At 47.1% G+C, this 12732-nt stretch overlaps 1 protein-coding gene across 2 annotated transcripts in view; it reads left to right on the top strand.

The window, feature by feature from the left end:
* The window catches only part of clu (clustered mitochondria protein homolog), an 84214-nt gene that overhangs the window by 24697 nt on the left and 46785 nt on the right, over nucleotides 1-12732 (top strand). For both annotated transcript variants that reach the window (XM_077655538.1, XM_077655537.1), the window contains exons 3-9: nucleotides 4501-4672; nucleotides 5238-5381; nucleotides 7111-7226; nucleotides 9424-9493; nucleotides 9681-9765; nucleotides 10316-10394; nucleotides 12329-12479. In XM_077655538.1, the coding sequence (XP_077511664.1) occupies nucleotides 4501-4672; nucleotides 5238-5381; nucleotides 7111-7226; nucleotides 9424-9493; nucleotides 9681-9765; nucleotides 10316-10394; nucleotides 12329-12479 (817 nt within the window). The remainder of the gene's footprint in view (nucleotides 1-4500; nucleotides 4673-5237; nucleotides 5382-7110; nucleotides 7227-9423; nucleotides 9494-9680; nucleotides 9766-10315; nucleotides 10395-12328; nucleotides 12480-12732) is intronic.

Genomic DNA, 12732 nt, shown 5'->3' with positions numbered 1-12732 from the left:
GCGCCCAAGAAAAGGGCTGGATGGACGATGAGCTTGTGCTCGACTGGGTAAAAAGCGTTTGGGAGAAGCACCCAGGCGCCATGCTGGCCCGACGATCGCTCCTCGTCTTGGACAGCTTCCGCGGTCACTTGACGGGTAGGGTTAAGGAACACCTGCACGGTATCCGCACAGACATGGCCGTGATACCGGGCGCCCTCACCGGCATGCTGCAACCCCTGGATGTAAGCGTCAATCGGCCTTTTAAGGTTGAATTTCGAAGGCAGTATTCGGAATGGATGGCCAATGCCAACCACGACGAGACGCCGACAGGGCGGCTTAAGAGGGCACCGCTTGCGACTGTGTTTGGATGGATTTTGTCCGTGTGGAATTCCGTGTCGACCGACATTGTAACCCGGAGTTTCAAAGTGACCGGAATTTCACAGTTTAGACGGGACCGAAGACGACTTTCTGTGGGCTGAACATTCACCTGAACACAGCACCAGCTCGGAGTCTGAAGACTCCGTGAGTGATGCCTGAACGGTAAATAAATGCCGCGCATTCCAGATTGGTTTGCTTTCACTTGAAAAAAAAAATTTTTTATTCGAAAATCGCGTGTATGGGCCGCAACCCGAAATTTGCCCCCCGAATCTGGGAAAAAACGTGCGGCCCTTACACGCATTTTTACGGTACTTTTGGAACCATTCATGCTTTCAGTTGGCAACCCAGTAAAACTTTTCCACAGTTGGCAACCTAGGGCACTGGGGGGCTGACTTAGGGTAGAATTTAGCAGCCAGTTTATTCATGCTAATTCGTGCACATGGAAGAAGGAAAGCATGCCTGCCAACTCTACCGATTTTTCCGTAAAATGTACGAATTTTGAACAGTTTTACAGTTTTACGAGTCTTCCCTAAAATCTTACGGGAAATAAATTTTATTTGCGATTTTAAATTATGAAGAAAAAAAAACGCCGTTGCCGGTCGTTACCTTGCACCGCCAAGAGAGAGGGATATGATACCATCTGTGAAATTAGGAGCAGCAGCTGGAACATTTCGCAATAAACCATCGTTAATTCGACCCAACTAAATAAACGTTTATTCCTACTCCTCAACCCTGGTTAATTCAGATAATCTGGACTGCCGCCACAGTCCCGCAAAACGTCTGTGTAAGACTATGACGTCGGGAGCTCATTTATTCGGACGCCCAGGGGCTGGCATCGGTCAATTCGGCGGGGTCCCAGTGTGGTGCCGTGTCGCGCTATGACGTGCTCGACTAACCGATCACCAAAATACTTGTCTCTGAGCCTGAACTGTTTGTCACATTGCTTATCGGCGCCATTTTGACATGTGCGCAGATGCTGGTGTTTTGAATATCAGCAGGCTTCTAGTGGTAGGCCAATAGAGAGTCTGGCCACATAGTTTCGTTTTCGGAGCTTCACTGCCAGCCTGCAATGCAGCGGCTGTCGACTGCGCTTATTAGTCAGCCAGCCGAGCTACTCGCCGTTTAGAACGACGATTGGGTAGTCGCAGACATTTTTTTGCTTGTTTGTTTATTTACCATATAAACGCGTGTAAGGGCCGCACTTTTTTTTTTTTTCCAGATTTGAGGGCCAATTTTCGGGGTGCGGTCGATACACGTGATGTGCAAAAAAAATTTTTTTTAAAGTAAAAACACAGCAATCAGGGAATGAGTGGCATTTATTATATGTTCAGTCGTCACACACAGAGTATTCAGACTCCGAGCTGGTGCTGTGCTCTGGTGCACGCTCATCCCGCAACAAGTGGCGCAGCATTTCCGCTGTCAACGCGTAGCCGTTCCGTGCTTCCATCACTTAGCAGAGCAGCTCTTCTTCCAGTTCAGGCAACTTGCTCGGCTTGCCTCGGAAAGCGCCTTTTTACAGCTTGTGTTCCTCAATGCATCCTTTTGGCTGCACCAACGTCGGACGCACTTCTCGGCCCCGTCGAATTTCCTGCCCGCCGCACGGTTCCGTGTTCAACAGCAAACTCTCAGCCGTGTAGCTATTAAGGTGCTTGCCTTATCGTGCTAAAACTGCAACGCTTGGCGACAGCGCACGAAAGCCACAACGACGGCGAATTACCACGCTACCACAAATCCCGTGCCTTTGACAGCCGCAAAAGGGTGGAACTGGTGATACTGATGTATGGATAGCGGGAGCTCGCAACAGAGGAAAAAGTTGATGATGCTGCGAAGACGACGCCTCGGGTGCCATTCGTGGGCGGCACCTGAAAACTCCTGTGCGCATGCATTGCCTCTGCGATCAAGTGCGCCGTTGGTCACAGCCGGAGCTGATCGCGGAGGCCACGGCACGTGCATTTCGAAGGCTATTCCCGCGCAAGTTGTGGAAAGTTTAGGTGCGGCCCTTACACGGATATTATTTTTCGGCAACATTTCCTTTGTGAAAACGGGGCGCGGCCCATACGTGGGTGCGGCCCTTACGAAAGCGAAGGTACCGAAAGCGTCTCAATTGCCGCCTTGGCAAAGCTCTGAAACAAATGCGCGCTGCCCTCGATTCTGTCCACGTGATACTTGCGTCCTTCCAGCGCGCCGAAATTCCACGCTTGTCAAGTGCCGTTTGCTGTTTCTGCATTTCCTCACGTGCGACGCCACATGTGTAGAAGCTTCAGCGCTAACGCGTCGTGCGCTAGCCATGATATTAAAAAACATATTGAGTGCTGGCTTGGGTGCACCCCACCCCCCCGGTCGCGAAGCTTTTACGAATTTAAAGCCTTGAGGTTGGCAGGTATAAGAAAGAACTCGGGAGAGATCGTTACGTCACATTTCTTTGACACCGGCTCCCCCCTGCTCCTTCTTACTTGGCCGCAATCTCGTCGGGCTTGCGCATGCGCAGCAGGCATTGTAGCAGACGACGATGCTACACCTAGAAATACTATTGGCTGCACCGTTGGCCAAAACTCCTAGTAGTTCTTGCAAAAGCACGTGACTTCCTGCACACTTTATGGCGTAAAGCTCGGATAGCGAGGCCCTCTCCCTATTCTTCGTTCCTCCATGTTCGTGCATCATGTCAACTGCATCAAAAGGTTGCATCGTGTCTGTCAACCTTGAAGAGGGCTGAAGAAGTATCTTCTGGGTTGAAGGACAAAAGCTTGGAGCAGGTCCAACGAGGTCAAGCTTTGTTGGAACAAGGAAAGTTCATCCTTGCTGGTTCACTTCGCAAGCTTGATGAATTTGTAAAAAATTCCAAGAAGCATTGAGAGACTAAAGCCAACATGAAAAAAAGAATGTTCTGGTGAACGTGTTCTTCAGACTTTTAGTCAAGCTACTTGGCAGAACTTGCTTGCGAGACAGTGTCAGCATTAATAAAATGTTTTGTCACTGTTTTTTATAAACTCCTTTCTTGTGTTTTTTTTTTCTTCTTAGCTACACATGGCTGAACCTTATCTCATTAAGAACAAACTCTTCTTTGTGACTCCTTTATTTCGTTGTGCTGCTCCCAGATTGAACCAGGATTATAGTTCTTATACAAAGGTGCTCCAAAATGGATATTTTTCTGCTCCAAAAATTGCTCCAGAACTTGAAATGGCTGGGCCACCACTGAGTGTAGTTGCAAGATGTACTTCAATATCTCCATGGTGTCCCATGTGTCCGAATTGGCCTTGACATTGCAGCTGTAGCGTATCAGCCAGTGTACTTTGCCTGTCTGGAGTTATCATGACAGATTTCTTCATTTCCGTCTGGTGTAGGGCGCGTTATCGAGAGACACAGGCCAGGTGGCCTTGTTCTCAACTGCAATATTGCTGTCTCCATCTGCTTCGTGTCAGGGGTGTTAAACAACATTGCTCTTGTCTAATATGTGCAGTGCACCTTTGATAACTCATTTTGCAGCATGTGGTCAAGGGCATTTAACGACGTTGCCCTTACCTAATATGTCCAGTGCCCCTTTGATAACTTCTTTTCTCCATGTAATTTCCACGCCTTAAAGTTCCTGGTAATGCTGGTAACATGGAGGTTAAAAGATGAATCAAATGGAAGGATGGGGCCAACATCAGGTTGAAAACCATTAATGCTTTTCTTGGCAAGGCATCACAAGTTCTATCCACATTGAGCTTTTCAGAGAACTGCTTTCTATTGGATGCATAATTAAATGTTTTCTTCTTTTGGTACAATTTGAAGGCTGTTAAGTGATGAATGTAACCAATGTAATCAATGATTTCATTTGTATAAATTGCAAAGACTAAGTTTATAAATCTTGTTACTTGTTCAAAAGAATATTTAACCTTCATTGTAATGTTACACGAGGCACTGTTCTCTTGCAGCTGTTGCCTTTGGCACTTTTGTGCCAGTTCCTGTTTTATTTTCAGCCCATGCTAAAGTTATTGGTTCAAGTATAGTGTCGTGGCCTTCAGGAGTGGAGATTTGCTCGTTTATGGTGCGGCAAGTTGGTTCGTAATTGTGGATGCTTAGTGGGCTCGATGGTGCAGGGGCCCATCGTGATAGGTGATTGCGCTGTGTTGAGTGCTGTTGCCTCTGCTCCTGTGCTTGCAGGTGAGCTCGATGGAGCTGGTCCAGGAGATCCACCAGCTGCTGATGGACAGGGAGGACACTTGCCACCGGACGTGCTTCAGCCTTCAGCTGGACGGCACAACGCTGGACAACTTTGCAGAGCTCAAAAACATCCCGGGGCTCAAGGAGGGCTCCCTCATCAAGGTTGTTGAAGGTGAGCAGTTCCCTCTTGGCAAGAGCCCAAATGGTATTTTTTTATGGGCCATTTGCTGTCGGGCAGTGTTCTGCAGTTTTGATGGAAAGGTGCCTCTACTGTTGTGCTCTTTCTCGTACACTCCGAACAGGTGTTTTACGAGGAAAGGTATAGGTGTACTATGAGGTTCTTTGCTTGAGGTGCCCTTTCTATTGTTCCTCATGAACATGTTTCTCATCAGTGAATGAGCTATTGTTACAGCAGTTCTGAGAAACAGCTGACGATTCACATTAAAGAGCATTTGTTGGAGAATGGAAGCATTGAACGGTGTCATAACCAGCAGCTTCTCCCCCCGTCTTCTTTTAAATTTTTTTCACGTTGTCCTGGTCAGAATTAATGTGCAGAAGCTCTGTTCTATCTCTCGTCAATGAGCATTGTTTCCTGGATGACTAAAAAAAAAACATGGAGAAAATTAAAGAGAAGGCAGAGATGGAGGGAAACACTTGTAGGAATAGTGGCTCTTGCTCTTCACTTTCAAGAAGGCGACCGTTGACCAAGCGGGCCTCTTTGTTTCTCCCCTTGGCAGAGCCGTACACAGTGCGGGAGGCACGCATCCATGTTCGTCACGTGCGAGACCTTCTCAAGTCCTTGGACCCCGGAGATGCTTACAATGGCCTGGACTGCAGCTCCCTGGCCTTCCTCAATGTCGTCACCCAGGGGGACATCCTTGGTGAGGATGCGTTGCAGACAGTGCCACACCTGTCTGAGCTGTGCCAGTCTTTCCTTTGTAAAGGGGGGGGGGGGGGGGATAGTATTGGAGAAGAGTTCTCATTGGTAGAGCATTTTCATTGACTTCGTGGTCAGTGACTTTGTCTGATGCTCACTGTTTTTCAAAGGCATTTCTGTTTTGGTATTTTGATGGGGGCAATTTGGTTTAGTTATTCAGTTACGTGTTCATAAAATGTTTATATCATTTTATATCTGCCATGAACATGCCCGGTGGACGTTTTGGTGCAGCTGCTTGTACAAGGTAGGATTAGAGATTGTCTCAAGTTTTTTAATGCAATGTATTGACCAGTAGGCAAGTACAGTAAAACCTCATTACGGTAGAAGCTCGTTTATTTTAACTGTTAATTCGAACTTACGGTTAATTCGAACTAGGAGCCCCTGGCTGCCGCCGCTACTCGTAGATAGAAGTTGACCCATAGCGAGTACAATGTGCTGCAAATTTACTAGAGATGTAAAACAAAATGGAAAAGAAAAAAGAGCCGAGCGCACGTGGCTGGCGGAGCCCACGCTCTGGTGCATGCCGAAGCAGGCTTTCGCTGAAAGAGCACTCGCCCGCGCCGCCGATGCTTCGGCGCAAGCTGTTCCAGGTTTCCGTTTTGCCGGTCGCTGGGTCACGATCACGTGGTGTATGCAATGCAGTATGGCGGTTCGGGCGCCAGTGTCATTCTTATTGGTGCCGCAAGCTACGTGGACAGCAGTGTGGAGATGTTGGAGCCCTTGAGTGACGCCGATATAATCAGTGTTCATAAATTTTTAACAAACACGTGCAATTCTTGCTTCATATATTGAACGCGATTTGCCATATAACAGATATATTTAACTGGCAAACACCAACCTGTGCCCACTTGAAAGACAGGTGGCAGGCTTTTCCTCTCAACGCAAGTGACTGGTGGTGGTGCGGCAAGCATTCACTCCATGGTTCATGCTTTATCTCGCACCAGAGTGGCCTTATCTCGCCTTTTCCAACTGCAGGACGGAAGATATAGCGGCATGAAGAGTTGGTAGCTAGGCAGTCGGCACCTGTTGCTGTTAGTGGCGCTGTGTCCCATCTACTTCGTTTCTGTTTTATCGTCTTTCTGTGCTAGAATTCTGGCCAGAATTTTGGCTCGCGCCTGCTGATTGTGTCCCAGAACCAGCGGCATGGTCAATTGTAGCCTTCCAGTAGCATCCCATGCTCACGTAGACTTTCATGGAGGTGGCAAAAATGGCAATAGCTATCGTTCTGGCGTCCCATTTTTCACGCGACACCGCTGTGTAATCCGGGCTAGTCACCCTAGCTCGCGTTTAACCTGCCGCTGCCTCATGCTGGCGGTGCGGTGCAGGAAAGCCAACCCAACTGGCATTTGGCTCTGTCTTTTTGTGGCCTCTGTATTCGCCATGAGCGGCTTCGAAATGGCGCTAAAGCTTCAGAAAAGTCTCTTCCAGTTGCTGTCTTTTGACTGACTAAATTGTGCTTCGATGCTAGTTTTTGGCGTAATTTTATTTTACGAATTTCGTCAATATCGAACTATTTTAAGGTTTTTTTACCTGTCCGCTATAACGAGGTTTGACTTGGCTATAACTTTTGTTACATTCGAGTAAATAGGGTATGTTATGCTATGTGGGGCAGCATGCTGGGATCATCAGAACCTGTTTTTTTCTCTCTCTCCCCTTGCCCGCTTGTCCCGCAGAAAAGAAGAGCCGCGGAGGAGAGTCTGTCGACTGCACGCCACCTGACCACATCATCCCAGGCTGCAAGGAGCCGCCGCCGCTGGTGCCTCTGCTGCCACAGGCCAAGGACCAAAAGGTGCTGGCTCCCCCCACCCCCCCTCTCTCCGATCACCCTCTCCCCCATTTAGTATTCGCTGTGCCAGCGGCTGGAGAAGCTCAGGCACAACTCTCGTGTAGCAGGTGCATGGGGAGACACAAAAATGGTCTTGCTGCACGACTCCTGCGCTAGCTTAGAAAAAAATATGCTGCATTCAACACAGAAAAAAAAGAGCTCTAGCAACTGATAGAAATGGAATTTCAGCTTGACCTTCGATTATTTGTGAGGGGAAAATGGAGCCAAGAATGTCAAATATTGTTGCTCAACTACTCCGCTCTTGCAGCGTTGTGGAGGTGGAATGGAAGTGTTAATATTTTTGCAATTGGCAACTTTTGGAAACTCCTACTTCAATAAGTGGAAGAAGAGCAACGTATGTGACTAATGACTGTGGTGGTGCCACTTGGTAATGGTGGCAGGAGCATGCAGGGGGACCTGAACCTATGGATGTCACTTTGTGGTGCTTTGATACACCCTGAATGGCCCTGGATATTTTGCAACCTTGTCAGATCGCTTTTGTAAAAAGGAAAAAAAATTCAAATTCAAGAGTTATTTCTGCCTTGCAAAAAAAGGAAAAAGAACAGCACACAGAGCTGTCAGATACAGCTTGCCAAGGCCATGCTTCAATGCACTCCAGTGCAAGGTTCATTGCTTGCACTGGCATTTGTTCTAACCCCAAGACAAGTGAGGGTGCACTGTGTGAATTGCCAGGGGTGGTGATACAAGGAGATGCTTTTGGTTTCCTCTCATTCAAATCTTCCTACTGGTCATGAGTATGTAGTGTCTCCTTCAGCTCTGTGTGCAGAACTTAAGATGTGCTCTTTTCTGTGGGAACTTTTAAAACTTTGTATTAGTAAACATTCAGTTCACCATGCTGGTTAACTACTGTCGACAACTGAAAATTCGGACTCCTGATTACTTGGGCATGCCTGATTATTCAGACTTTTTCACGGCACCGCGACGTAGCCCATAGAGCCAGTCAGTCTATAAGAGGGCCTGAAATTTTGGATGTACTGCAACTGACTGCTCGATTTTTTGGACCTTGTTTGCACTCGCCGCCAATAACCAAGCCGCCATATAATGTGTACAGTGGAACCTCATTAATTCAAACTGCAGGAGAGATCGAAAACTTGATCAAACAAAACGAAATTCAAGCTTAAAGGGAGCTCCTTAACTTGCGATGCTGAAATTCTGCGCGAGTCGGCACATTGCGCCCGCGTGGTTTCGAATTCTTACTGTTCTTGAATGTCTTCCGCCGCGTGAACTTGAACTTAGTCACAGTTCGCGGAACTCATCTGTGCCGAGTCTTTCGTCCCAAATACGGAAAGAGGTAGCAGTGAAGCATGTGGGAGGCGTACGGCTTCACGGAGACGGCGGGCACGGGAGGAAATGGTAGTGCATTTCAAATCGAGGTCAGCGTACCCGCGGCAAAACGCACCGCAACCCTGACTTTTCTGTCGTAAAACCGTAAACAACTGGCCTTTCGATGACAGGCAAGACACCTCTCATTATACGCAAGCCACCGCAGAGTGCATATCGCCGGATACGATGCTGATTTTGGCTCTAGTCGCAAGGCATAATGACAAAGGCCAACGCCGACGAAGCGCTTGCTTCGGCTGTTTCTCGGTTCTTATTGTTTCGCCATCTTTGCATTCTCATTCCGGGCCCATCGCACTGTGGGCGCAGTGCAGTTTCCGCAGCGGCGTGTTCGCTTTCCCGTTTAGACTTTGTCCCAACCCGTGTGTTCATCGGCGACATGCCAATTGCAGCACAGCCAGGCCGAGCTCATGAAAGTGGTCGCCACCCGTCGTCTGTGCACATGTCGTGCAGCAAAATTTAGTCATTAGGAGCTTTAGAATGTGTGCAACACAACTGACCTGTTCCTCCGGTATAATGGCAGTAAGTTCGTGATTTTTTCGGTGAAATTTGATTTTCCGGGCTGCCTGATTTTTCGGTTGTTTTCGCGGTCCCTAGAGAGTCGGAAAAATCAGTCGTCGACGGTATGCGATATAACTTGGCTGTGCCAGCCAAGGATGTCATGGATGTTTGAGGATGTTGTGAGCTCCTTGGGATGATAACGTGTTTGATCCATCACTGAAGTGTCATTTCATCTGTGCCTCTTTCATAGTCTTGTGCCTACGTTGCAGGAATTACAGCTCTTTTCCTTTTTTTTTTGCAGAGTTATCAGGCACTCAAAGTTTTGACGACAAGTGGTTGGAACCCCCCACCTGGGCCAAGGAAACTACATGGTATGTCTTAGTTGGCTGTTATTTCTTTGTTTCCAGTTTGGAGGTGAAAGTATTGTGTGCTTTGCATTTTGGGGCTTTTGTGGATTCCCAATTTTGTGCGAGGTGAAAGTGCTGTGGAGTGCACTGTGTCTTGTGGCGTCGGTTGGTGCTTGAAACCACCTGCCTGTAATGTCTATTCTGTGTGCAGGAGACCTGGTGTATCTGTATGTCGTGACGCTAGAAGACAAGAGGTACCACATCACAGCATCTACGAGAGGCTTCTACATCAATGAGTGAGTGAGCCTTTTGCAGGTGTTATGTCTAATTCTATCGTGTCGCATGCTTGGTAATGGGCAAAGTGTTATTTCAACGGTTGTAACTGCCCACCAATAGCTGCGTGGGTTGGTTTCATGCACAGTATCATATAGTGTCATCAACTTCTGATGTTAAATATAGACATTGTTATAGGTGCAGGTGTTTAGCAGAAAAAAAAAAAAAAACTAGGATCGGCACAGGTTTATTGTGGTCCTTCAGTAGTTTCAAAAGCTGCATTGTGTGTTTAGTTAAGCCCGACTGTCTTCACACATGTGAAATGACTAGTGAAATGGTTTAATTAGTTTTTTGTTATTTTGAGAAGGATTTAACATGCCAAATAAGCAGTATAGTTTTGTAGTAGCAGAGAGCTTCAAGTTAATTTCAGCCGCCTGTGGTACTTGAGCGTGCGCTAGGACCTGAGTGCAAGGCAGTGTTTACATTTCCTGTTAGTAAATGGTTCCTTCTTTAATGCTGCTGCACCTGCACAGTGCCCTGCGTGATGTGCGGTTGTTTATTCTCCACCTTCAGGTCAACGGAAGAAGAGTTCAACCCAAGGCCTTGCTCCCCCAAGCATGTTTACCACTCCCTCGTTGACCTGCTCAGCCAGGTAGGGAGCTGGCCGCATGCTGCGGTCATTCTAGAGGTGCATTTGCTAGTGGCAGCTAGTTTTGCTAGTGACAGCTAGTAGCTTTTTTTAATTGAGGGTCCACAGTGTTGATGCAGAAAACCTTTTGCTATGTATAGTTGCTGATGCCACATTCATAGTATGAAAAAAGTGCATGCGGACAAGGAGAGAAAACACTGGACATGAGCACTAACTTCGTCTAGACTTTATTTGGGGCACATGCTTTTAGAGCCATTACAAGAGCTATCAATATTGACAAAACTGTCGCAAAAACTAGCCTGGACCTCTGCCCTGCCGGTCTCATCACCATCACTACCAGCATTGCAGTGACAGAATCGTGGGGGACACCCCTAGAACAGTTCTAGGTCATATTAGAGGGAGTTCAAGTTGCAGTGCTGCCATGTGAATCAAGCTACTTGTAAATGTCTAAGCACTTGATTGTGCTGTTCAGATCCCAGTCAGGACATTATGATTAGACCTCGTACAGTTTGTTGATTATCTTGACAAGTGCGATGAAAAACAAAATTCTAGGGATTATCAGAAACTGCAGCATGGGCAACAGCACGGAATCGGGGTGAATGTTATGGTGTCGGTCAAATTGCAATGATGCCTCGTAGATGTAGCCGCCATAGATGTTGCAATTCCTGCAAAGCCCCCTCTGAGCTTTTTCTTCCTGGTATTTCTAGTCCTGATAAATTAGCGTGACTACCAGGACTTCAAAGACTGAGTACAGATGCAGTACAGTGCTTGCATTACTTTCCCTTTTGTAACCATTTCCTGCCCAAACTAATGGTGTATTATTTTTTTTTTTTTTTGTGGCTAAAATGTGTTTGGCCCTCACGAGGGAAAGAAGAAACTGTGATCTGACTTGTGGATTTCCTCTACATTTTGAAAGGAATTAAGAGTAGTGTTCTCCACACAGTTAGGGAGGTTGCCTCCAGGTTCTGCTTGAGCTTAGATCTGCTGTTTGATGTGCTGGTTCCTGGCATTGAACTCGGAGGACAGTTCTTGCATTGCATTATTTTGAAGGCACTGGACAAGTGGGACAAATTAACATTTATTTTGTTCCAGCACTTCTATCAGTCTTCAGAAATGGGCTAGTGCTTTTCTGGTTGAGCTAAATGTTGACTGATATCAATTGCTTGTACTTTGTACTTTGTTTCCATCCTTATCTCAACCCCTATGCTATTCCAGTGTAATACCCAAACGATGAATGTTGTAGGTATTTAAAAGGACACTGAGGAGAAATTGAAGTTGGCTTGTATCGATAGAATACCAGCTCCTGATCACAAAAACGCCGCTCTTCCTGAAAACAAAGCTCTGGTAATGCAGAAAATAGCAAGAACCGAAATACAGGTATCGCCGCCATAGGCCAATCTCGCAAGTACAAGCGTGGTGGCTTCCTAGGACAAGAGGCGCCACCTTGGAGGAATTTTCTTTATTTCATGGAAGCCGCGAATCTTTGAGCCTGGCAAAGGAAGGTTGCGCACTGCACCTCTAGCCGTCAGAAATCACAGAGTCTGCGTTTACGTCACGTTTCACGGCACTCCGTTCTGTGACGTCTAAGAGTTCCCTGAGTTTGAATCAGAGCGGTGGGAAAAAAACTTTTTCAACTTCGAATCCAAATTTCTGAAGTGCCGAACTATCAGATTTTGCTAACAAAAAAAAATTGATAGAGTTCTCCTCGGTGTCCCTTTAAGTAGTGAACAAGATAAAGATTAGCAATACAGTAGTAAAAGTTAGTGAGCTTGCCCGCAATGGTCAAGGCTTGTTGAAAAGTGCAATCAGAAACTGGCACCAAGCGAGACAAAAGTTCAGAGTGGAGCGGTAGAGGAACGCAAAGCAAGGCAAGTGTAATGATGGAGAAGGTGCAAAAAGTGATCTGACCCTGCCCCTGCCCTGTTCTGCCCTCACAGGTGAGCAGCTCATTCAAGCGTAACTTCGCGCTCATCCAGAAGAAGCGGACCCAGCGGCACCCCTTTGAGCGGGTGGCCACGCCATACCAGGTCTATTCGTGGCTGGCGCCTCCGTCCGAGCACAACATTGACGCCATCCGTGCAGAGGATGGTGAGACCCCATTCTGCCCTTTTACTTGACGATCGAGGCTTGTGGCGCATGGATCAGGGGCCACCGCAGGACAGAAGTTACACTCGCCTTGTAGTGTGATAGATGCACCTGCATACATTTCTCTGACCTCTTAAAGGTGCACTAAAGAGGATTCTCAGCTCATCTTTTTAACGCGGGAACTCGATCTACACGCTCCAAGCATTCTTAGAAACTTCTAATTGTTGTTCTTTGCGGCCGATTTTCCTATTAAATC

The sequence above is a fragment of the Amblyomma americanum genome, chromosome 2 (assembly GCF_052857255.1).
Source record: "Amblyomma americanum isolate KBUSLIRL-KWMA chromosome 2, ASM5285725v1, whole genome shotgun sequence".
Classification (NCBI taxonomy): domain Eukaryota; kingdom Metazoa; phylum Arthropoda; class Arachnida; order Ixodida; family Ixodidae; genus Amblyomma; species Amblyomma americanum.
The sequence above is the reverse complement of the archived record's forward strand: the minus strand, read 5'-3'. Positions and strand labels throughout refer to the sequence as shown.